Source organism: Pimephales promelas, chromosome 22, assembly GCF_988280905.1.
Source record: "Pimephales promelas chromosome 22, fPimPro1.hap1.1, whole genome shotgun sequence".
Lineage (NCBI taxonomy): Eukaryota > Metazoa > Chordata > Actinopteri > Cypriniformes > Leuciscidae > Pimephales > Pimephales promelas.
In genome coordinates, this window is record NC_142790.1 from 7,238,609 (window position 1) to 7,264,542 (window position 25,934).

A 25,934-nucleotide genomic window follows, 5' to 3' on the forward strand; every position below is an offset into this window, starting at 1 on the left:
CTTGTTCAGATTTTTGGCTTTGATCTTTCTGCCATTTTAGAGTAGCCCAGGTTTTGAAAATATATATTTTATGTAAAATATGAATAATTAATATTTTTACATTGTACATTTCCATAAACTCAACTTTTTTTCTGTTTCACTTTCTTAATTTATTTCACTTCTACAAAAATCTGCCAAATGTCTTCTTTAAAACAAGACCAATCATATGTCTATATTCCAAAGCATTCTTGAATTACAACCATTTAAGTTCGAAATGTGCATTTTCATGTCTATTCAAAAAAGGGGGGGGGGTGACAGTTAACAGGTTAACTATTTGTGGTATTATAACAAAGTGAAAGCCACGTAAAATCAAAGAGCAGGGTCAGCACATGCATTGCCTGACTGCATTGTGGCAAGTGTAAAGTTTAATGGAGGGGGGGTTATGGTGTGGGGTTGTTTTTCAGGGGTTGGATTTGGCCCCTTAGTTCCAGTGAAAGGAACAACTTGACTGTGCACCAGTGCACAAAGCAAATTCCAAGTCATGGATGAGCAAGTTTGGTGTGGATGAACTTGACTGGCCTGCAGAGAGTCCTGACCTCAACCCGATAGAACCCCTTTGGGAATTAGAGCCGAGACTGCGAGTCAGGCCTTCTTTCCAACATCAGTGCCTGACCTCACAAATACGCTTCTAAGAATGGTCAAATATCCCCATAAACACACTCACAAACCTTGTGGAAAGCCTTTCCAGATGAGTTGAAGCTGTTATAACTGCAAAGGATGGACCAACTATATACTGAACCCTACGAATTAAAGGAGTAGTTCACTTTAAAAAAAAAAAAAAAAAAAAAGCTTTTGCAGATAATTTACTCACCCCCATGTCATCCAAGATGTCCACGTCTTTCTTTAGTCGAAAATACATTAAGGTTTTCCAGGTTTTCAAACATTCCAGGATTTTCTCTATATAATGGACTTCATTGGGAACCAAACAATTCAAGGTCCAAATGAGAATTTCAGTGCAGCTTCAAATGGCTTTAAATGACACCAGAAGGTGAATAAGGGTCTTATCTAGGACCCTTTGAGTCATGACTCGAAAAAAGATTCGTTCATTTTGATGAACGAGTTTGCACAGGAGAGTCACAAACGCTCATCACAGAACAAAGCAAGGCAAGCATTTGAGCTTATAAAACTTAAACTTTTTTATTAATTTTTTAAATGACCGATTGTTTCAATAGATAAGACCCTTCTTCATCGTCTGGTGTTGTTTAAAGTACTTTGAAGCTGCACTGAAACTCTCATTTGGACCTTGAACCGTTTGGTTCCCAATGAAGTCCATTATATGGAGAAAATCCTGGAATGCTTTCATCAAAAACCTTAATATCTTTTCAACTGAAGAGAGAAAGACATGGACATCTTGGATGACATGTAGGTGACTAAATTATCAGTACGTTTTTTTTTTTATTCGAATTACTCCTTTAAGAATGTGATGTCATTAAAGTTCATGTGCATGTAAAGGCAGATGTTCCAAAACTTTTAGCAATAAACTGTATGTTACTCAATGGGACCGTGTGGATTCCAGTGGATTCCATCCAAATTGGATGTAATAAATGTAATTATGGTTGTCAATCATAACATATTTACTTGTAAAACAATCATTACCTAGTTATAATCTCATATTGTTTTAAATCATTAATTTTTACATATAAATAATACCGTTGTGGTCTATATAAAGCATAACTGCAATGCTTGGGTCTGAATTCCTCATTATTATAGCTCCACAAGCCCCTTTTCTATCCCTTTTCTGATGTGCGTCTTTGAGCGACCCGTTTCAAAACGGCCCCTTTAAATAAAAAGGAGATGCGTCACACCCCGCCCGCTCTCCAGGTCGATGAGTTCACGGTCAGTTCAACTCCCCGTTCGGCCATTATTGTAGTTTGATTAGAGGTATACGATTATATACGATACCTTCAAAGAACATTTTTATTCACACATTAATAAAATGTCAACAACAGAAGACTTGTCCATCAAGCCTTACATATTCGAGCCAGAGCGAGCGAGTTGATAAAGATGACGACGAACCTGCAGAACAACCTCTTCTTCATATGGATATATTGGTATATGAGTTAACTGTTTTGTGTTATTAGTGAAAGTCGACTATTTCTCTTGTTAAAACAAGAACACTGACAAGATAAATGACTACGGTCTAATCTTACCACAAAAAAATCTGTATTGACAATATGATACGTTTAGAAAAGCATCAGAAAATACAGCAGCTAAATGACCATTGATGAAACTCAAGAACAATAAATTAATACTGCAGACGTGTAACGTTACTTCAAAACAAAAACATAGAAAGACAAAGGTACTGCTAAACCATGACCACCATGTGTTTTAAGAAAGTAAAGTACTTTATTTTTATTAACGATATTTACAGCTTATTGAAATGCTCTGTTTGTCATCTCCAAAGATAGAAGGAATTTACCTCTCATTCAGACGAAGTCAATCGGCAAACCCTTCTTTATACTGGCGGAGGTTGTTGAAGTGGGAATCCTTGAAGTGCTTCAGGTCACTACATGATCCAACAATCGAACATTTTGACTAGCCCTCTCGTAACTTCTGCATCATTGAGCTCGGACTACAAAATCGGAGCGAGAAATAATAATGGCGGATTGCTCGAAGTGTTGGACCGGTAGTCCTTACTTGGCAGTTCCGCTGCAAATACTGTGACATGCTAGTTCAAAAAACGTAAAACAGAAAAATCTGAACAGGTTGAAAAATATGACCAAAACAGAATATAAAGATATAAACGAAGCACCTGAAGAGAATAATTGTATCTTTTCTGTACTTATAAACACTACAAATATACAACAAAATGCATTTAAGGGCTAAAAAAGTGGATTTTGCATGATATGTCCCCTTTACACTGTAAAAAAATATTGATGGTTTAACTTAAAAAAGTAAGTAACCTGGTTGCCATAAAAATTTAAGTTCATTGAACTGGAAAAAGTGAGTTAATACAATGAAGGAGATTAATTTAACCATCAAAAACTCAAAATTATGTGTTATCTGAACTAAATAAATTATTTAAGTTGATTTGACAAAAGAAAAAATGTTGTGATTATTACACTGTAAAAAAATATTGTTGGTTTAACTTAAAAAAGTAAGTAACCTGGGTTGCCTTAAAATTTTAAGTTGATTGAACTGGAAAAAGTGAGTTAATACAATGAAGTAGATTAATTTAACCATCAGAAACTCAAAATAATATGTTATCTCAACTAAATAAATTATTATAAAGTTGATTTGACAAAAGAAAATATGTTGTGATAACAAATCTTGAAAATATTTTTTTTACAGTGTAAGGGCCTGTATAAGCACAAAAGATACACCATGATCAAATGGGAGCAGAGGATATTTTTAAGTTATCACACCATGTTGCTCGGATTTTACTAAATTTGGTGTGTCCTCAAAATGCAACTGTTAACAATGTTATATACACATTATTCATAATATTGAACATGTTAAATAATATCATAAAGAAACACAGTAGGACTCCAGCACATTCAGTGCTTGAGCCCATAACGACAGATTATTGGAACACCAGCTATCTCATTGGATGCATACTCTAGAAAAGAGGATTTTATTCGTGGCGCATCTGTTTGGTTTGGGGACATCTCTTTGTTGTAATATCATTATGGTAATAAGTTCTGATGGATTTAGGCCTCACTTGTTGCATGTGCAATGGTGGGGCTATTCTCTCCTCCTCATCATTAGACCTGCACCTAATGCTCACTGGTGGCTGCTCCTGGAACACAGAAGCAGAACTTGACACACCTATTTTATGTTTATTTTGAACTATTTTATGGTTTTATTTTATGATCAAACATGCACAATGATCAAACATTACATGCTTAAAAATAAATATACGATGAGCCAAAACATTATGACCACCTGCCTAAAATGCTGCTGGTCCGCTGCGTGCTGCCGTGTGGACTCTACAAGAGCTCTAGGGCCTCAATTCTAAAATCTGTTTCCAGATATGAAATCTATAAATTACAAATGATCTTGAAATTGTGTGCAGATGAATGGTTTCATATCTCCACCTTGTAAATGCCTGTTAATATCATTAAGACAAAAGAGCAAACGTCCAAATCATTTACTTGAGTATGGTGAGTAGCAAGAATTGTTTGGATTTTCAAAATAAAGTTCTCCGACTCTGAGTGATTTTTGTGTGTGAATGTTGGAATGGATTTCAGGGTTTTTAATGAAGCCGATGAATGTATCCTGTGGTTTCTGACAGCAAGACTTTGGCAGTAGATCCTTTAATTCCTGTAGGTTTCGAGGTACATAAGTCAAGTCAAGTCAAGTCACATTTATTTATATAGCGCTTTTCACAATACAGATTGTCTCAAAGCAGCTTCACAGTGATAACATGAAAGTAGCACAACACAGATCAATAATATTGTTAAATATTAAATATTAAGTAACCCCGACTAAGCAAGCCAAAAGGAAGCCAAAAGCAAGGCGACTGTGGCAAGGAACCAAAACTCCATCAGATTGGATGGAGAAAAAACCTTAGGAGAACCCAGGCTCAGTCGGGGGCCAGTGCTCCTCTGGCTTACATTCATATTGTTTATATATAAATATTACATATAAATATTGTTTATGTATAAAACGGCGCCATACCATATCGCAGGCGTTGAGTCGTCTCTTTACTGGCGTTGGTCTTCTCATCACAGGCGTTGGGGCATCTGAAGAGGGGAAGCAGAGAGCAGAAAGGCAGATGGGAAATAATTAGCATAGCTGATGTTCATAATGATTTCCATTACACGGGAGTCAGTGTTAGAAAACCACTATCTCACAAACTCTCCGCAACCCAAACTCTCCGCAACCCAACCATACGCGCCGACCCGTTTGACTAAGGCTGTCGAGCCCCACTGTCGCGGAAATGCGTTTCAGTGGCAAACGGTTCCGTATGGCATAACAGAGGACTAAAAGGTAAGCATTATGTGAATGCTTGACTAAAGAGATGCGTCTTTAATCTAGTTTTAAACTGTGTCAGCGAGTCAGAGCCTCGGACCGTATCGGGAAGGCTATTCCAGAGTTTTGGAGCTAAATGCGAGAACGCCCCTTTAGTGGACTTTGATATCCTAGGAATGACCAGAAGCCTTGAATTTAGTGATCTTAAGGAACGCGGTGGATTGTAGGGCGAAAGAAGGTCCGTTTTGCAAGAAAATGATAAAAATTCCAGTCAGGATTCAGACCGCATCATAGTACAGAAACTGCGCTAGTTAAAATTACAAATGATTTTCTTTTAGCTTCTGACCAAGGCTGTATCTCAATACTAGTCCTACTTGATCTTAGTTTGACACTATAGATCATAAAATACTCTTGGATCGACTACAAAACTACACTGGTGTTCAGGGACAGGCATTAAGCTGGTTTAGATCGTACTTATCGGACCGTTCTCATTTTGTCTGTTTAAACGGGGAAAAATCAAAGATAATGTCTGTAGACAATGGAGTACCCTCTATGGAGGACTTGCGCCTGGACCCATCCCTACTCATCCTTAAGTGCCGACTTCATCGACACGACAGCCATCGGCACTGATCCTCAACATCTCGTCTCCAAACCGGCGTGATTACTTCGACTTCCAAACAGATGGAAATGGACAAATTCTTTTAATGTTTTGATCCAATTTGTTTTGTAATCACTGTTCCTTCGTTGGCCAGAGGAGAACTGTCCCCCGGCTGAGCCTGGGTTCTCCCAAGGTTTTATTCTTCATTCAACCATCTGATGGAGTTTTGGTTCCTTGCCACTGTTGCCTTGCCTTTTGGCTTGCTTAGTTGGGGACATTTAATATTCAACAATATTATTGATCTGTGTTGTATTATTTTCATGTTATCACAAGCTGCTTTGATACAATCTGTATCGTAAAAAGCGCCATATAAATAAATGTGACTTAACTTGACTTAACTTGGAGACTCCATGGTTCAAACTGGTTGGTTAGATCTGGGGCATTTGAAGGCCAGTGCAATTATCTTCATCATGTTCCTCAAACCATTTTTGAACAATGTGTGCAGTGTGGCAGGATGTAAGATGCAACTTCCACCAGGGAATACCATTGTCATGAAAGTATACCTGGGCTGAAACAATGTTTTGGTGGCACTTGTCAAGTTTACGTCCCTCATGAATGGCCAGACTCAGGGTTTGCCAGCAGAACATTGCCCAGAACATCAAACTCCCTCTACCTGGCTTGATGTTGTCCTACTGGTGCCATCACTTACCCAGGTAAATGGTGGTGCACATGTACATGGCCGTTCACATGATGTAAGAGAAAACGTCTCTGGTTACGTATGTAACCTTAGTTCCCTGAAGGGAACGAGACGCTGCGTGTAAACGCCGTGGGAACGCCTCTGCGTGACGAGTCATGAAGCACGTATGAAATCTGTCCAATGGCGAGACGGAACGTCATAGGCGGGGTGACGTATCGACCAGGAAACTATAAAGCATCCCCGAAACACAAGCGCAACAGCTTCTGATAGGACTGAAGCAAGCGCTCACGGGCATGCTGGGAGTATGGCATAGACACGCAGCGTCTCGTTCCCTTCAGGGAACTAAGGTTACATACGTAACCAGAGACGTTCCCATTCAGGGAACTTCGAGCTGCGTGTAAACGCCGTGGGAACGCTAATACCAACGCCGCCATGCGAGCAGGTGTCCGTTGTATGAATATCAGAGTGCACATTCTGACGAAAGCATCTGAGCCCCTGGGGTGGAGCTGAAGTCCAGATGGTAAAACTTCACAAATGTGTGTGGTGAAGACCATCCTGCCGCCTCACAGATGTCACACAAGGGAACTCCTGATAATAATGCCTTAGAGGCAGCCATACTCCGGGTTGAATGAGCCCGGACAGCCAAGGGAGAAGGCTGACCAGAGGACTCATAAGCAAGTGAAATGGCCTCGACCACCCACTTACTCATTCTATGCTTAGACGCCGCAGAACCTCTATTAGGAGGCCCAACGCAGACAAATAATTGTTCTGATTCCCTCCACAGGGCAGCTCTGTGGACATACGCGTCTAAGGCCCTCACCGGGCAGAGCAGATTTAGTTTCTCCTGGTCTGGTGTCCGAAACGGAGGAGGACAGAAGGCCTGTAGCACTATAGGTTTGACAACCGTAGTTGGAACCTTCGGAACATACCCCGGTCTAGGGAGGATGAAAGCCTTCGCCATACCGGGAACAAATTCCAAGCACGAGGGGGAAACCGACAGCGCCTGAATATCTCCAATCCTCTTTAGGGAAGAGATGGCTAGGAGAAAGATGGTTTTGAGAGTAAGAAACTTCTCAGGCACCTCATCAATGGGCTCGAAAGGGGCTAAACAGAGCCCCTCCAACACAACCGCTAGATCCCAGGTCGGTACCCTCGTACGCACTACCGGCCTCAGCCTCAGGATACCACGAAGGAAACGGGTTACCAGGGGATGTCTCCCAAGAGAAGCTCCACTCAAAGGGACATGGTAAGCGGATAGGGCCGCCACGTACACCTTTAGTGTGGAGTACGATAACCCTGTGGAGAAGCGTTCCTGAAGGAATTCCAGCACTGCCGGCAACGGGCAGTTAACTGGATCCAACTGTCGCTCTCCACACCAAGAGGTGAACAGTTTCCACCTCGAGGCATACAACTTCCTCGTGGATGGGGCTCTGGACTGGAGGATTGTCTCCACGACCTCAGTCGAGAGACCTGAATCTATGAGCTGGGCCCCCTCAGAGGCCAAGCCCACAACCTCCACAGTTCCGGACGGGGGTGGAGTATCCCCCCGTCTGCTTGAGACAGAAGGTCCCTCCTGACCGGAATCTCCAGAGGAGGACCCTCGAGAAGGGAAATCAGGTCCGCAAACCATGCCCTGGTTGGCCAACGGGGGGCCACCAGAAGTACACTGACCCCCTCCTGGCGAATCCTTTCCAGAACCCCTGGGAGCAGAGCAATCGGGGGAAAAGCGTACAGGGGTGCCCTCGGCCACTCCTGTACCAACGCATCCAGCCCCAATGGAGCTGGAGGACTCAGGGAAAACCACAGCGGGCAGTGTGAGTTCTCCCTGGACGCAAAGAGGTCCACTTCGGCCCGACCGAAGTGTCTCCAAAGGAGCTCCACCACCTCGGGGTGAAGTCTCCACTCCCCGGGCCTCGGCCCCTGCCTCGACAGGATGTCCGCTCCCCGATTTAAGTATCCTGGGATATAAATCGCTCTCAGCGACCGAAGTTTCCCCTGGGACCACAACAGGATCTGGCGCGCCAGCTTGTACAATGGACGTGAGCGCAGACCCCCCTGGTGGTTTATGTAAGAGACCACAGACATGTTGTCTGACCGGACAAGAACATGATGATCTCTGAGGTCTGGGAGAAAGTGTTTCAGAGCCTGAAACACCGCCATCATCTCTAGACAATTTATATGCCATCGGAGGTGATGGTCTTGCCACAGCCCGTGGGCCGAGCGACCACTCATGATCGCTCCCCAGCCCGTGAGAGAGGCATCCGTCGTCACCGTTACCCGGCGACACGGGGCTCCCAGCGCAGGTCCCAGGGACAGGAACCAAGGTTCTTTCCACATAGCCAGGGCACGGAGACCACGTCGCGTGACCTTGATCTTGCGGAGCGGGTTTCCCCTCGGGGAGAACCCCTTGGTCCTGAGCCACCACTGTAGTGGTCTCATGTACAGCAGGCCGCACGGTAACACGTTGGATGCTGCTGCCATCAGACCCAGAATCCTCTGGAATTCCTTTACAGTGAGTGACTGGCCTAGCTTCACTTGCTTGACAGTCGAGATAATCGAGGCTATACGAGCCGGCGACAGACGTGCCTGCATCGTCGTCGAATCCCATACCACGCCTAGAAAAGTGGTCCGCTGAACTGGCGAAAGCACACTCTTCTTGGCGTTGAGTCTCAACCCCAACCTTCTGATGTGGGCGAGGACGGCATCTCGATGCCGAATCGCCTGATGCTCTGATTGAGCCAGAATCAACCAATCGTCGATGTAATTTAAAATGCGAATGCCCTGGAGACGCAGCGGGGCCAAGGCCGCGTCCATGCATTTCGTGAAGGTTCGAGGAGATAACGCTAGGCCGAATGGAAGGACCCGATATTGGTACGCTTCGCCCCCAAAAGCGAACCTCAGGAACTTCCGATGTTGCGGAAGGATGGAGATATGGAAGTACGCGTCTTTTAGGTCTATCGTGACAAACCAGTCCTCGGACCTGATCTGTGACACGATCTGCTTGAGAGTCAGCATTTTGAACTTGAGCTTCCCTACTGACCGATTTAAGAGGCGCAGGTCTAAAATCGGACGCAGCCCCCCATCCTTCTTTGGAACAATGAAGTACCGGCTGTAATACCCCAGCTCTCTGTCGGGAGGAAGAACTCGTTCTATCGCCCCCTTCAGTAGCAGAGCTTTCACTTCTTGTTCCATAACCAGAGCCTGCTCGGGGGTCACCACTGTGGGCAAAACCCCCCGAAAACGAGGTGGACGCGACCTGAACTGGATCGCGTACCCGCGTTCGATAGTCTGCAGGACCCAACGAGATATATTTGGAAGACTTCCCCATTCTACCAGAAATTCTACTAAGGGTACCAGCCTCTCGAGACTGGCCTCTGGAGTAGTTTTTAAAACAGAAACAGCGCCCTGTGACCGCGCACAGGCAGGGTTTAACGACCGTTCTGTATCGCTCCTCGGAGCAAACGAGCGTCCCTCGGGAAATCGCTCGCTGGGACCGTCTGCACCCCCCATTACAGGCAGGGTTGGCAGAACGAACCCCTGAGGGCACCGAGAGAGAGCGGGCGCCGGATTCAGCGGCGAACACCTCTGTCTCACGGTGGGGACCACCCTCAGTAGCCTGACACCAGTGGCGTCAGGACTTCTTCGACGAAGCCTTCCTGGCGACAATAACCGTCCTCAGATCGGTTCTATCCCGGGAAGACCTCGCCTGAGAACGCCGCGTCTCAGCCCAGTTTTGCTGGGGAGGAGCCCGAGACGCGACGCTCTTCTTCTGCTGCGCCCTATGCGAGGAACCCGACGGGCGGGGCTGCTCTCGCCCAGCAGCCCCCGAAGGATGAGTACGGAGGGGGAGACATTTCTGGAGCGCCGCTGCCTGCTTTTTTCCCTCTTGGAATCTCTCAATCACTGCGTTCACAGAACCACCAAAAAGACCTTCGGTCGACAGCGGCGCATCCAGGAGAAAAGCTTTATCTTTCTCCTTCATATTAGCCAGATTTACCCATAAATGCCTCTCCGTGGCCACCAGGGCTGCCATAGAGCGGCCGACTGATCTGGCCGTCTCCTTGGTGGCACGGAGAGAAATATCTGCCGCCTGACGCAGCTCATTAATCACGTCAGTGCTGACGACCTCCCCCTCGCTCATATCCTTCAGCAGATCTGCTTGATACGCCTGGAGGATGGCCATCGTATGCAAGCAAGATGCTGCCTGTCCCGCCGCTGAATAAGCTTTGCCCACCAAAACCGAAGTATTTCTGAGTGGCTTGGTGGGCAACGCTGGTGTTTTAAAAGACGATGCCGTCTCAGGAGAAAGATGGCTCGCCAAAACTTCCTCCATCCTCGGCATCGCCCCATAACCGTGCCCCCTAGACCCAGCAATATTAGCGTACATAGAGGTCTGTTGTGTCAAAATTCTAGCTGACACTGGTTTGTTCCACGATCTACACACCTCGGTGTATAGATCGGGAAAGAAGGGCAAACACCGGCGTGGAGGTAGTGAGTGTGATTTTAAAAATCTCTCATCCATTTTACTTTTTACTCTCGACTCTTGTTTTTCAACTGGCCATTCAATGGTTAATTTTTCCACAGCCCGAGTCAAAACCTCCATCAGCTCTACATTCGCGGGAGACTGGGATGGCGAGTCCCCGATCTCCACTGAGTCCATAGACTCTGCATCCACACTTTCAACATCCAGCTCCTCAGAACTGGATAATTGAAGTGATGTCGCCTCAGCCCGGGCAGGAGAAACCGCAACGCGGACCCCCGCAGCGAGAACTGAGGCACTGGATCTACCAGGTAAGGGCAGAGAAAGGGCGGGGCCCGTCTCAATCCCCGCTGATAGATCCATCTGCGAACCCCACGACGCAAGCCTTCGCTGTGCCTCGGCAGCAGCGGGACCCGAGCCACGGGGAGCGCGCACCGAACCACTCTCCTCGAAGAGTGCCCGGCGGGAGCGAAGTGTCTTCATGGGCAGACACTCGCAGTGCTCACAGCCGGCCCCCTCGAGAGCCGACTGAGCATGCTGCACTCCCAAACAAACAACACACAGATCGTGTGTATCCCCACCCGTGATGAAGCGAGGGCAGGGATGAACACTTTCTGAAATTCTGCTGTTGTTTGCTCGCCATATTTTCCAATATATATATATATATACAATATTAGACAGACAGACAATATTCATACATAGAGCGCTTGTGAAGACTCAGAAGCTGTTGCGCTTGTGTTTCGGGGATGCTTTATAGTTTCCTGGTCGATACGTCACCCCGCCTATGACGTTCCGTCTCGCCATTGGACAGATTTCATACGTGCTTCATGACTCGTCACGCAGAGGCGTTCCCGCGGCGTTTACACGCAGCTCGAAGTTCCCTGAATGGGAACGGGACTCATCCAACCAGACGACCCTCTTCCACTGCTCTGTTGTTCAGTTCTGATGCTTGCGTGTCCATTGTAGGCGCTTTTGATGTTGGACAGGGACACACTTCAAACACAGAAATGCACTTGTTGTGACACATAGCCATCGTTAAAATTTTGTGTGACTTGTGCCACAGTAGACCTTCTGTTGGCTTGGACCAAAATGGATAGCCATCGTTGTCCTCTTATCGATGAGCCTTGGGTACCTAACACCCTGTCGCCAGTTTGTGGTTCACTGTTGGTAAATTCTCACTACTGCTGCTGAATAGTTTTAATCAAACTTTAAATATTTGAAGGAATAATTCGATCATAAATTTAAATCATTGGCTTCTGCTGTAGCTTTCAAATGCAAAATCTCAGTCAACATTTGGCTTTTGAAGTGTGTTTTTTTTTAAGAGTTAATGTGTGTCAGAGATCGGCTGACGTAGTACATCCAGACGTGTCTGATTCACAAATGGATGAGTTCTCTCATCGCTCTTTCACAGAGGTGGGTACAAGTCAGGGGATCAAAGCAGAAGAGATGCTGATGGGGGATGAGAAGAGGAGAAAGGGGGGAGTGGGAGGTGTGCGTGTGTAAGGAGGGATGTCCTTGCAAGATTGACGTGATCTAATCCATTTTGTGACAGACTCCTTGCGATATATAAGCAAGACATCTTCACATTCCTGAATTACTTGGACTCTGACCTCAAACACAGGTGTTACTGAAGAGCAAACGTCCAAAGACACATGTAAGTTCAACAACTCTTTCTGATTTTATCAATAGAGGTAGCCTATATATTAAGTTAAAATGTGTATGGTGATTTCTAAAGTTAATTTCTCAACAGAAATTTATCTGAGAAAGTTCATTCGTTAAAGTAAATATATTTGAAGAGTTCAGATGCAAAAGCCTCTAAGTGCCATTTTTCTTCTAGAATGATAATTTTTATCAAGCTAGTATATTTAAGTTAATTAATTTCTCTTAAATGGGGATGAAGATTGTCATTTAAGTGAAATTACTGAACTTAAATATACAAGCTTGATAAAAATTATCATTCTAGAAGAAAATTTCAAATGGCACTTAGAGGCTTTTGCATCTGAACTCTTCATTTATATATAGGTGAAAATAATTTGTTTTATTAATTTTGTGAGGAATTTGATTATGACCCTTATCTGACCCTTAAAATTACGTTTCAATGCTGTGATAGTTGATCAGTCACAAAATATTTTCTCACTTGAATGAATCGTAGTATACATACTGTGCTGATAATTGAATAACATCCAAGTGTTGTGCTTACTATCATAGCTCTTTGTGTCGTGCAGCGCCCTGTCTCAGACTCAGCATGCTGCCTGCCGCCTTCACTCGGCCCGTGACGAAGTGCCTGATTGGCTCGCGCTTGGGGACCGTCGCGTTCCTGCTTCTGCTCGTTCTGACCGCCACTGAATCCTCTGCACACGGCACCACAGTCGAGCACGACCTCCACATCGTCCACAACGTTGATAACAGAAGTAAGTTTTTTTATTTTTCATTGTAACAAATTTATTAGCCTATTCACATAGCAGCTTTGAGACTGACTGGATGGATGACAGATGGACAGTGGAGCAGCTTTCAGACGTTCATGGATTTAAAAAATATTAATAATAGGCTATATTTTTAATAATATAATATAATATAAATTCTCCAAGCATTAAAATGCTCTATGTGATAAATAACTGTAATCACTGTCATAAAATATTAACATGTAGGCTACATTTTATACAATGTAAAATAAAATCTTAAGATTACCAGTAAATAAAATGGATTTGAAAAAAAAAAAAAAAAAAAAAAAATGCAGTTATACTAACAGCATTTTTTTGTGTGCCTGTGTGTTCATTCTGGTTTCTTTCAAATTTCATTCTGGTATAATGTTAAAATGCCAACCTGTTTGAATTGCTTAAATCTGCGGTGGCTTTAAATATACTAATAAAAATAATGATTAATACAGAATGCTACCTCAAAAATGTTTACAAAAATGTACTTTTGCTTACAAAATATTTTACTTTAAAATATACACTTTGACTCTAAACAATGTGGAAATAAATACAGTTTATAATCAGTTTATTTATGTACAGTGTTTTTTACAGCAAAATTATTCGTATAGTTATTTTAAATCAAACTTTTTGCTGCATATGGACGGTATCTTGCGAAATAAGTTTTTTATTGTAGTATTTTTTCCCTTTTTTAGTCAAATCACTGAACTGTTGCTATATCTTAAAGAACAATTTGAACTTGATTTAACTCTTAATAATTAAAAGAAAATTCATTGGTTTAACCTCAAGTTCAATTCAAGATGATTCAGTCAGATTAATTTATAGATTTGACCATGGCACATTTTTTAGGTTGCCAAAGGGGAAAAAAAAATCAATATTTAGAGGATTCTATACATAAATGCGAAATTTGGTGTTGCTTATTTGTTTTAATGCATTGCCACTGGGAACTAATGCAAACTATGCATTATTACATAAAACTGATCATAAAACATTGAATGTGTTTAAGATATTTCTGGTTATGTGAATATAACAGTGAAACTGGAATTAGACTCATTTTTGACAACAAATGGATTTGTTATATGCATGCATATGCCAAATATGCACTTTAATAGACATTTGTCTTAACCTGCCCCAATCAGGTCCAGAGATCGACCCGTTCTGGTATGTGGGCCGCGGTGTGAGACCCATTGGACGGTTTGGAAAGAGACAGAGCGGAGGTGATCTGCAGCCGGTGGTCAAATCTCTGGAGCTCCTGCTGAACACTCTCAGGAATAAAGAGAGCTTGCGGAGCGCGCTGGCACAAGAGGAGTCCGACTGGTTACCGTGAGACCTAGTACTGCAGCAACCTGTTGCCTGTGATATTCCAATGTGTTTTAGTGTGTATAACTAATCACAGTTTTATCATCATCTCCATGGCTGTGTGCCTCTCAATATTCATTTCAAATAAACTGACTGGCAGGTGAAAATATCTGTACATATTACATATGCAATCTATATTAATAAATAAATGTACAAATGTATGTATACGTTGGTTTTCCTCTCATTAGTAGATTACTGTAATGGATTATTATGCAAACTACTGCTCCACAATTCAATTAAAATATAATTTGCCAAAGAAAAACAAACATCTCAGAATCTCTTCAGGAATGCAAACTTTATTCATATTTATTTGCACACTGCTTGTGTCAGAACAAATTTGGCACATGAGAGTTCATTGGCTTTTTTCTTTTCGCTACAGAATATTTTCTCCCCATTAACTCCTTATGGTTAAATTACACAGAGGACATTCTGATAAGAGGCAGGCTAATGCCCTTTCATTCATGACAAACCCAAAACACTCGAAATGCCTACGATATATTTTATATCTTGTCTTTTATACCTCATTTAAATGTAAATATGCATTCGATTTTTCAAATAGAAAAATACATGACACTGTAGGACATTTTCAATTTCTAGACTGTGCTTTTCATGGGATATTTGACATCTATTAGAAACGTGATACATGCTTTTATACACTAACATCGCCATAGACAACAACAAGGAGCAGGACCCGTTTACTGAATAGCTCCTCTGTAGAGAGAATGAAATGGAGAAGACAAAGTTTGGGATGATGGTGCAAAATTGTATATTGCATGCTAGTTATTCTCCATCGGCTCAAAACATTCTGTGGAATATCTCAAGGCAACTAAAGATCAATCTTTCATGCTTCTGTGATTTCTCCGAGCTAAAAAGGGCCAATTTGTGTGACTGAACACACATCGCACAGACGTCATCTTAGTCACTCACTAAGACAATATGATGCGGCTGTAATTCGACATAAAGAGGTGGATATCCCTGCTTTAGAAAACGCTCAAAAAGAATAACGACTCAGCCATTATCGTCAGATTTCTAATGTGAATCACCTTGCCATTACCAAGCAAATGTGATTTGTACTGTGGTACATATGTCCAGGCTAAATAATCTCTGAGAGAACGTTGTGATAATTCTGTGATCAAACACACTGGTGGTTTGGCTTATCATAACCGTTAAGTTGTAATACTGTGCCATTGCAGCATTTTCCCTAAATGTTATATTTACTATTGCTATGGATTATAAATTACAAACCAATCTGCACCACAGAAAAATGACAGAATGTTTTAGAAAGTCCAAAATGACATTTTAAGTATGTACATGATTTTCTAGGTGAGCAGTCTTCTGAGAATAACAACTGGGGTTTTCAGATTAATAAATGAACCCATAACCCTTGTGGACATATTACCGGAGAGCTTCTCACGGAAATAGCAGTGATTTGACGTTCATATTAAAGAGATCAATAGATATCTGAGGTTGATTTAAACACAAGTATGAATACATGCAAACACACTCAAACTCATTATATGGCAAGGGGGTCGAGTGCTTTCAAATAGTACTTGACCCTTGTTTTTAGGAAAATAAAATAAAGATTAAATTATACATTTCACAGTTGTTTTAGATGCTGAATGCAGTTTTTATACAGCACCTCAAACAAACAACTCCAAAAGTGACCATCGGAAAAAGAAACCTGAGATATTTGCACCAGATACGAACAGAACAGAAACGTGACAATGGAAATCAAACAGGTCCTGCAGATATTTTGTGTTTACTTTCACATAGACATTTCACACATTTAAAACTTTTACCAAATGTGCTCCAGCTTCTTTGCAAAACAATAATAAAATAAAGGTCACATTGGTCATCCCGAGAGGTCTTTTTCTAGTCACTTTGCCGACATACAGATTTCAAACATGTACAACACTCAGCAAACGTTAGAAAAAGAGGTGACGTCCCAGATTTTTAACATTTACAAATGTTCATTGTTACACATACAGTAAATACATGAGTTTAAATCTACAATTACAACCCTCTGTGATGGTTCATTGTAGGAGTTTGGTCTCCATTAAGGCAGAGAGAGAGAGAGAGAGAGAGAGAGAGAGAGAGAGAGAGAGAATCAGGTCCCCTGGTAACAGGAGGTGTTGAGCTCCAGGGTTTGGTAGAGTTCTTGGGGTCAGAAGTTATATCAACCTTACATAGGTTGAAGGACCAGAAGTTGGATCAAGGCACTGGTGTGGAACAGCCTGATGGTCCTAGCAGTCACAATCGGGTGTGGTGAGAGGTCACGTCCTCTTCTCATGGCCTCATAGATCTCACTTGCGGCTCAGATTTGACTTCCGTTTCTGTGTTGAAGAAATTCAAAACACCTCCTTAGAAAACAATTTTAAAATTGGAAATCCATTTTCATCATTTCCATTAATTTCCATCCGTTTCCATTTCCATTTTCAACACTTAGCTCTCTTTTTTTGCTCGAATTAAAATTTCATTCAGCCTGTTCTTTCATGAGCAATTTGATTCTACAAAGAACCTTCTCTTTGGCGAACTATAATAAATCCGAAAAAGATTTTTTACCTTAATGACGTGAAATGGCAATTATTGCATTATTACTTTTGATAATTTTGCAATTGAGGGTAAATTTTAGCAAAATAATTGTTATTACCATTTTAACCATTATGGGTCTTACCAACTTGCAAGCACCCTTTTGGGTAACACTTTATTTGAAGGGGTGTGCATAAGACTGACATGACACTGTCATAAACATGACATAACACCTGTTTTAGTCTTTATGAATGTTTATGTCTGCTGTCATTAAGTGTCATTCGGTAAATTATGACACTTTTAATGCAAAGTTGACATTGTTTAAAATGTCTTTGTTATGACAACTTGACATTAACAAGGACAAAAAAATGTCTTTATGACAACTTAACATTAACCAAGACAAAAATTTCTTTGTTATGACAACTTGACAAGAAATTTTTGGCAGGTCATAACAGGTCTAATTATCAAACTTAAAGAAGTTATTTAGCTTTGTGTTAACATTACATTACCCTGTCATATGTTATGGTTGGTTTTAACTTTGGTTGTCATGACACCATTATAACTGTGACATGAATATTTTACTTGTCCTCAAGTAAAGTGGAACACATTGTACTAGTTATAAAGGTGTCATTAAGGGTTATTACATTGTCAAATGCTTTAACAACTGTGTCATTAATATTTCCCCTTACCTCAAGTGAAGTGGAAAACGTTGGACTAGTTATGATTTCTTGGTTAATGCCAAGTTGTCATAACAAAGACATTTTAAACAATGTCAACTTTGCCTTAAAAGTGTCAATAATTTACCGAATGACATTCAATGACAGCAGTCATAAACATTCATAAAGACTCCTTCATGTTTATGACAGGTGTTATGTCATGTTTATGACAGTGTCATGTCAGTCTTATGCACACCCCTTCAAATAAAGTGTTACCCTGAAACCTAAAGGAAATTGACAAATGGGACAACCTGTCTCGTACAGTGACCAGTAGTGCAGCCCAGTAGTGCACAACAGAAACAAGCCATTTCACGACGGAAACAAGCCACAACACGATGGTAAAAAGCCACAACACAGCGGAAACAAGCCATAACACAACGGTAAAAAGCAACAACACAACAGAAACAAGTGACAGTGCAACAGAAATGCTCCCACCCCCTTTCTAGGCGGTATGTTAAAGCTAAGGAATTTATACCAGAGGTAATGGTCTGACGAAATCCAAATTTTGGACATTTTACTGTAGTAAAATTACCCCTTTTTTGACAAACAATACCGTAATTTATATAGCTATGATAAAACATAGCATGTGACACTGAAGATTGAAGTAATTGCTGCTGTAAGTTCTGTTTAGCCATCACAGGAACAAATTAAATTTTAAAATATATTGAAATAGAAAACATTTATTTTAACGTTGCTCTAAGCGATGTCACGCGTTTTTTAGGCCCAAACATTTTTTTTATCACATACATCAAACATCTCCTCACTATCCGCTAGCTGCCTGTCCCCTAAACCAGTGGTTCTCAAAGTGGGGTCCGCGGACCCCTGGTGGTCCGCGAGCTAAAGCCAGGGGGTCCGCGAAATAATTTACAACCTAACGTTTTTTTTCCATGCTATGAGTCATGTTTTCTTTATCATCTGAAAACATGCTGTTTATTCCTAAGTAACTTATATAAAGCATTTAACATAAAACAATACAAAGTAGACACTTAAAGTTTTCTATAGATAGATAATCTATATCTGTGCGTCAAGTAGATTCGCTGCTGTTGATTTTGCGGGACGTGCGCCAGAGGAGACAGAGAGACGGCATTAACCCGCATCCGGTTCTTTTCTGTATTTTTAAAAGGCATGACATTTTGTAGTCATTTATAATGTAGCCTATACACAAATAAAAAATGGACACTTTACCGTTTCGGATGATGCACTCTTGTCTTATCTATGACCATAAATAAGAGTATTCCTGTTTCCACTGCTGAGGAAAAATTCCCATGTAATTGCGCGCCGGCGTCTCGCGTGCGCGCACAATAGTCAGTTCTAGCACTGCTACTGTAGATTTGACATTAGAAGTCTGATCATTATCAAAATAAAAGTGCATAGTGACAGGGCCGTACCCACAACTGAGGTTGCAAGGATGCACATCGCGATGATACTGACCTTCTCGTCTGAGGTGCTTCAGCAGACTAACAACGATAGCTCGTCAATGTCAAAATGTTTGAGTCGGAGTGAACTCAAAGTTCCCCGCACGACGTTTCAGTCAACGGTCATAAAGTGCGAGATAAGATGTAGGCCTTAATTAACATAAACTAAACAGCTGTTTTAGATAAAAGTTTTAAAAAACGACTGAAACAATCAGTTTGCAAAGTATTAATCAACTTTAAAAAAGGAAAAAGCAGGTCAATAGAAACATACTGTGCCCATGAGATTAACATTATGGATTCATATATTTAACATACTGTATGTTTTTTTTAGCTAATTACAGTAGCTCAAATTAACAACGCACGCACCTATTAAACATAATGCCATTATCATTGTATTTATAGGCTTATGGGCTTTATTTGTGTGCAGAATAGGCCTAATTATTGAAACATTTCTCTTTTAAGGCCATTCCTGATTGGAATATGTGATTGTGTTTCGTGACACCTTGACAAAAAAAAAAAAATGTATGCCACTGACTGACATGCTTCTACTAAATCTATAGTTATCCAATTGTGGGGCCTTAAAACACCTTAAAATGCACATGTGTAGATCAAGAACATCAAAAATTCCTAAGTGAGGGATCCTAACTAAGTGATTCCTAGCAAGATCACTTTCGTTACCTCAGTAGGCTATTTAGAAATTCCTGCATAGTACCCTGGGTGGAGACCATTCATTTTGTGCAAAAATATTTCATTTGCCGCTCACACATTAACTTTGTGCTCAATAACTGTTATAAATATGAGGGGGGTCCTTGGAATTTTTTTTCCCCTGAAAGGGGTCCCTGGCACCAAAATGTTTGAGAACCCCTGCCCTAAACACACTGTAAAAAAGCACGGTCTAGCAGACAATCTAGGCTCCACAAATGGCAACAAAAACAAACTGCGGCAACCCGCTCCACAAAATATAACAAACTGCTCCAGCCAATGACTGACAAGAAGACCCTGGGGGTGGGGTTTGGGGGGGTTCAGTGCAGATGAGGAGGTGGGAGGGTCTATCTAGCCTCCATTTTGTTTGAAAACACTTTAAAGAGCCCCTATCATGGATTTTTGAAAATGACTGTTCATATGGTGTGGAATATAGCTCTAAGGGAATGAAAACATCCTGCAAACATTTATATCTGAAAATGCACCGTATATAAAGTTATTGTCTTTCAAAAGTGAGAGTCGACTCTGAGTCTATGAAATGAATTGTTTTTGAAACGAGTCATTAGCTGGTTCATAGTGACGTAGGTACATATTGGCCACGCCCAGTTACTGTGCGCGCACGGGAAGTGTAAACTTGAAGTCTACACATTCAAATACTTCATCATAGCATCATGTCGAGAAGACGCTGTGTTCTACAATGCAAAGATAGTTCAGCCACTTTGTTTTCATTTACCAGGGACGAGCACGTGAAGAATCGGTGGTTAGAGTTTATATTTGCAACGATACCACAACAGTATAGCCCGATTGTGTTCTCATCATTTTAATTAATCGTTCAAAAACATAAATTAATTCAAATGTGGATTCGCAAGCGGTTGTTCCTGAAGGAGGGCTCAGTAACTTACTTACCCAGTGTATATGGATCAGCTTCCTCCTCTGAATCACAACCTGTAAGTATTATTAATAATTGTTGCTTTTATGGGTTTTGAACGGTTTTGTAGCGTCGGGGCGTGAGGAGGGAAGGCGCAATAAGTATGTGTGTGCGTGCGTGCATGTGTGCGTGTGTGTGTAAGTTACGCTCAGCGCAGCTTCTAGGTCTCCAATGTCAATTTTTTTTTAAATATGTGAAATGTTTGTCGCTGTTATTGGAGTTGTCATAAAGAATAGAGCGTCTTGTAGTACTGCAGTGCTTTATCAATATGTTTATGCATTATGCTAACAAACAATAACTGACTGGGTCTGTCATCTAACCAATCATCGGAAAAATGAGTCGTCGTACGAATCATTTGGGAGTCGGTGAGCAAATCAGTTAAACATAAATGCATATTATAAGACAAATAAAGTGTTTTTTATCCTTGCATGCATGTTAAACTGTTTTTGGGAACTCCTAAAACAAAAATTGGAACATTTCAAATGCTATGATAGGGGCTCTTTAAATGTCAACAAGAAGTCACGTCACCCGACATCGCTTAAAGCACCTTTAAATTGTAATAATATTTCGCAATATTACTGTTTTTTTGTCAAATAAATGCATGCTTGGGGACCAAGAGACTTCTTTCAAACATTTTAAAAAAGATTCTTTCCCCAAACTTTTGCATGGTGAGCAACAACTACAATTTAATATTACAAATATACATGTTAAAATTAAAAAACGAATTAACATGAAAAATATATTATTACCTTAAGACCTTTTAAATGATGAGACCAAAGTAAAATGCATTTATTCAGATATTTTTTTATGGGCCATATTAAAGAAAAAAGACTTATTACAAAATGTAATTATTGTAACTGCTTAACTGCTTACTATTATTTGAAAGAAGAAAAAATATATGCTGGTCCACCAAATCAAAGTCATGTGGTGAAGAAAAGAAATCTTAAACAGCAAATGGACCCGCTGTGGACCCTCATGACTGTGTCAATGTCAATAATTCTCGCAAAATATCAGATAATATCACCTTTTTATGACAAGGCAAGGTGAGTACAGGTTGTAAAATCTAACTTGGTGCGGTGACTCCTTTATAATTTTACAAATTAAAGGGCAGCCTGCACGTTCTGCAAAACATCATCTTTTGTGTTGCACACAAGAAAGTCATACTGGTTTTAAATGACGTGGATGAGTTAACAACATAATGTTCTTTTTTTTTTTTTTTTTTACTTTAATCTCAACATACAACACACTGTCCAGGCTTTGTACAAGCTGTTACCGTCTCCTATTGGTAGATTTGTGTGACTAACAGCTGAACTGGAAAAGTAAGCTTGTCCTTTGAAGTTGCAGCTAATGTGAAATAAAGAAATCAAGATGAATCATGGTCATATCAATGGGCAGTGCTAAACAGAAACCCTGATAATTAGTAGGAAGATTAAGCAGAAAAAGACAAGAACGGAAAAAAAAGATAACACTGCTGGCCGACTGTCTGTTTCTTCTCTAATGGACCCTCTTTTCTTCTCCCAGTGTCTCCACATGGTGCATTAAGTTTTGCACCTTTTCACTGGTTACTCATTCCACCTTTCTTTTCAAATCAGAATGTGTAATGTCACTAGGTGTGAATATAGATTTTTTTTCCCCCTTCCTCAACGTCAGTGGAAGAAAAAGCTGCTCTTTTTTTCTGAAGCACGTGAAATTGTTGCCTGTGGGATTTTAGCAGGTTCATGATGTGATCACACTCACTGTACACATATAATGCATTTAAAAGACAAGTAGGATTTAAGCATTGTTGTGTTTCTGAAAATTCAATTGATCCATGGAGAGTATTACATATGTCACATTAAAAAAAAGACTAAGAATAATTGAATTTTTTTAAGACCATGATTCCTTAATCAGAGTTAAGAGTTATTAGAATTGAACATGCTAAATAATGTCAGTTACTATAAATGGTCTAATATTTGTTAAATTTGATGAAGTTAGCATTATTAATTCTGTTACTTTCCTGTTTAATGTTGTGAAGCTAATTTAAAACAATATCAATTGTATTAAGCACTATAAAAATAGAGGTGAATTAAATATAGTCCTTGAAAATGATTAGTAAGAGATGACTCTAAACAGAATATAATGTCTGTTATTCATAAATTTCATAAGGCCCTTATCAACTTTTGTATGTTTTTTATTTTATTTTTTTATTACCGATTAAGACTTTTTATGAACTGGTTTGACCCATTCATTGACAAGAACTGACTTGCACAGAACAATTCACTGACAAAACGAAAATTCATAATGGCTTGAAAGCAGATTTTGCTCTAAACACACTTGACTAGATGTGCAATATCAACCTGATTAAATATTAGAGCAGATTTAAAGCTGAACACAACTAGAAAAACATATTTTACCTTTTTGTTTACCTTTTTTGTTACATTCAATCACTATTAAATGAGTTCATTTAGTTCCTTTAAAATGCAAATTTTAAATTCCCTGGTTTTCAGTGTGGAACCTTGTTTATATTCTTATAAATTCTTATATAAAACTGTAGGTCTCCAGTCAAAACATTTGTCAAGAAAGTTCCATAGAATTTCCTTCAAAATCGTGAGGAAATGGGAAAAGAGTAATAGATTATAAATAGATAGAGGTAAACGAAGGTTAAAGAAATTGTGTCCCTTCCGACATTAGCTGAAATGTCACTTAATTCAAACATGGCAGGTCAAGATGTGTTGCATCTGGAATAGAAATGTGAGAACCACTGATGGATCCCATAATAAACAAGACACCTGGCACAACATGTTTTGTGTTATTTTTAAACTGAATACAGTTTTTAGTGGTCTGGTTCTTACCCAAATCATGAATTTTAATGCATAGTCCACTTTTATTGTGCTTTTCCGCCTATTTCGTTATTAAAATTAGAATATGTCCCCTATGGACATTCTGCACTATGTTTTTAGTTGTGCTCCAAGGAAGATAGTAAATCTTACAGGTTTAAAATGACTCAAAACATGAGGGTGAGATCCCTTTTGAGTCAATGAACCCTTTCAAAGTGTAGTGTGTTCATACCTGATGACAGACTTCTGAGAGGAGGAGCAGGAAGCTTTCTCCTCTGATGACGAGAAGAGTCCAGCGTCTGGGACTGATGTGGGAAAAACATTGTGTCAAACCATTAATAAGTCTTAAATCATGAAGCAAAACCATTTCAATTGTACATGTATCCTACTTGTTTGTCAAGTTTAATCTCAAGTAATATTAAGGTGCATATGAAACTCACCATGGGTTTAGATTTGTTCTTGGAAAACCGTGTGCATGGAGTTACATTCAGACCTGCAGTTTTGAGGGCTGATATTCTTGCCTCAATATCTGAGATCTGCAGATAACAGACAAACTTCTAAATTTACACTCGAAGAGTCTGAGTACTATAGATAGCACATAGCGAGGGCTCACCTGGAGCTCGGACTGCTGCACCTGGGCGGCAGCGGTGGCCACCTGGTCTTCCAGGAAGGCCAGCTCAGTCTCTGTGGTGGAGCTGCTGATGTCGCGTGCACAGTCTTCTAAGTCACTCAGCGCCCCCTCTAGGCTGTACACAGCACCTGCAGCCAAATACACCTGCACACAGATCACAGGATCACAGAAATTATTAGTATTTTACAGATTAATGTGAGAGTTGAATGACGTTATTTGAATCATAAGTGTTCTATCTGTTAGTCCCTGGTTCTTTAAGGGGCGGAGTTTAGTGGGTTCAAGGGACTAGAGGGAGTGAGAGCGGTAAGCGGAAAGTGAGAGTCAGTTTAACAGCAGAGACAGCAGTCGACTTTATATTTCTTTTCTTGATATTGTACGGCCTTGGGTTACGTCCATAAATGTAACCCTGCTAGCCTGACTTCGTCATACTCATATTCAAGAAAGAATATGAGTCTGAAACTCATCCATTGGGCTTTGATTATGAGGCGTGTCGTAACCGAACCAGGACAAAAAAAAAAAAAACCCTCTGCACTCAATTGGATAGTCGGTAGACCTACCAACCAATCAGAGCAACGCATAAGTCAACTCCTTTGCATAGCGCAGTTTTCAAATACAGAACGTAGCCTAACTTTATTTATTTTAGAAGTTAAATAACAAGTGTTACTTCTTTTACTTACTTCCCCATGAGTGCAACCAAAGGAGAAACAACAACGACCACAGGCTTTTCATTACGTCCCATCTTCTTAACGACCGTCAGAGCCAGCTGATAAGTTACACTTTTCCCGAATCATGTAGGAAGGACGCCAAAAATATCTTTCCGATCGACAAATGCCTTGATTGCAGTTCTCTGTTTGTCTATTAAAATGAATGCGCTGTCGATTCATTTTACAAAAGACAGCGGAATCTATACATCTCAATTCTCCCGCTGCAGTCACCTTTGACAAGCGCACTTTGATGACGTGAGGATTACGTTACTGAAGACCACTTGTCAATCATCGTATAAAGCCCGCCCGGGCAATTTGATTGGCCCGATGATTTCTGAACCGATCATAATTACTCCTCAATGGATCGAGACCAGACCGAACTTCCCGTCCAAAAAATGTTGTGGGCGGAGTTTGGGCTGGCATCCAGGCTATAACCCTGCAATTCTTGAATAAAACCTTAAAAGGAGGAAGAATTCATCCGTTTACTTATATGTTGCTGCTGCTGCATAAATAGTCATGCATACATCCCATAGCAGATTTAGGCAGGTGGAGCTGGGGGAGGTGGAGGATTTTAGAGGAACTCTGATGCGCTGCAGGACTGTGATTACAGTGAACCCTGAACCACCAGACTATTTAAATGTTTAGCAAGATATTGAATTGGCTACAGAAACAACAGAGGCCAGTTAGGTTGTGCCAAATCAAGCTTTTAACGTTGTTTATATGTTTATGTGGTGTTTTAAATATGCTTGTTTAAGACAAACAATGTGAAAATTAACAAGTCAACACCGTTCCTGAGTATTTTTTTCTTAAAACTGCAGTGAACCAAAGACACGGTTTGAAATTGCAAGGGTTTCTGATGTCACAAACTACCTTGTGATCATCAATGAGAGGAGGCCTGTTTGACTTCATGCAGCTCTGCGCAGACCGATCGGTGGCTGACTTGAAACAGTGCATGCAGGTTAGAAATTTTGTAC

The 25,934-nt window shown here is 40.8% G+C and overlaps 2 protein-coding genes across 3 annotated transcripts in view; one reads left to right on the top strand and one right to left on the bottom strand.

Annotated features, from left to right (window-relative positions):
- Positions 1–12,269: 12,269 nt before the first annotated feature.
- On the top strand, positions 12,270–14,995 carry prlh2 (prolactin releasing hormone 2). Of its 2 annotated transcripts, none has more exons than XM_039666454.2 (3): positions 12,270–12,382; positions 12,937–13,139; positions 14,300–14,995. In XM_039666454.2, the coding sequence occupies exons 2-3, from the start codon at positions 12,974–12,976 to the stop codon at positions 14,485–14,487; spliced, it is 354 nt and encodes a 117-aa protein (XP_039522388.1). In that variant the 5' UTR covers positions 12,270–12,382; positions 12,937–12,973; the 3' UTR covers positions 14,488–14,995. The 2 variants fall into 2 exon arrangements, with proteins under 2 accessions (XP_039522388.1, XP_039522387.1); XM_039666453.2 differs by having other exon boundaries at positions 12,274–12,382; positions 12,954–13,139.
- Positions 14,798–25,934, bottom strand: part of myripb (myosin VIIA and Rab interacting protein b) — a 298,451-nt gene continuing 287,314 nt past the window's right edge. Inside the window, exons 14-17 of the mRNA XM_039666448.2 lie at positions 24,239–24,400; positions 24,066–24,161; positions 23,858–23,930; positions 14,798–16,852 (exon numbers count right to left, since the gene is read on the bottom strand). Of these exons, the coding sequence (XP_039522382.2) occupies positions 16,806–16,852; positions 23,858–23,930; positions 24,066–24,161; positions 24,239–24,400 (378 nt within the window). The 3' untranslated portion in view covers positions 14,798–16,805. The remainder of the gene's footprint in view (positions 16,853–23,857; positions 23,931–24,065; positions 24,162–24,238; positions 24,401–25,934) is intronic.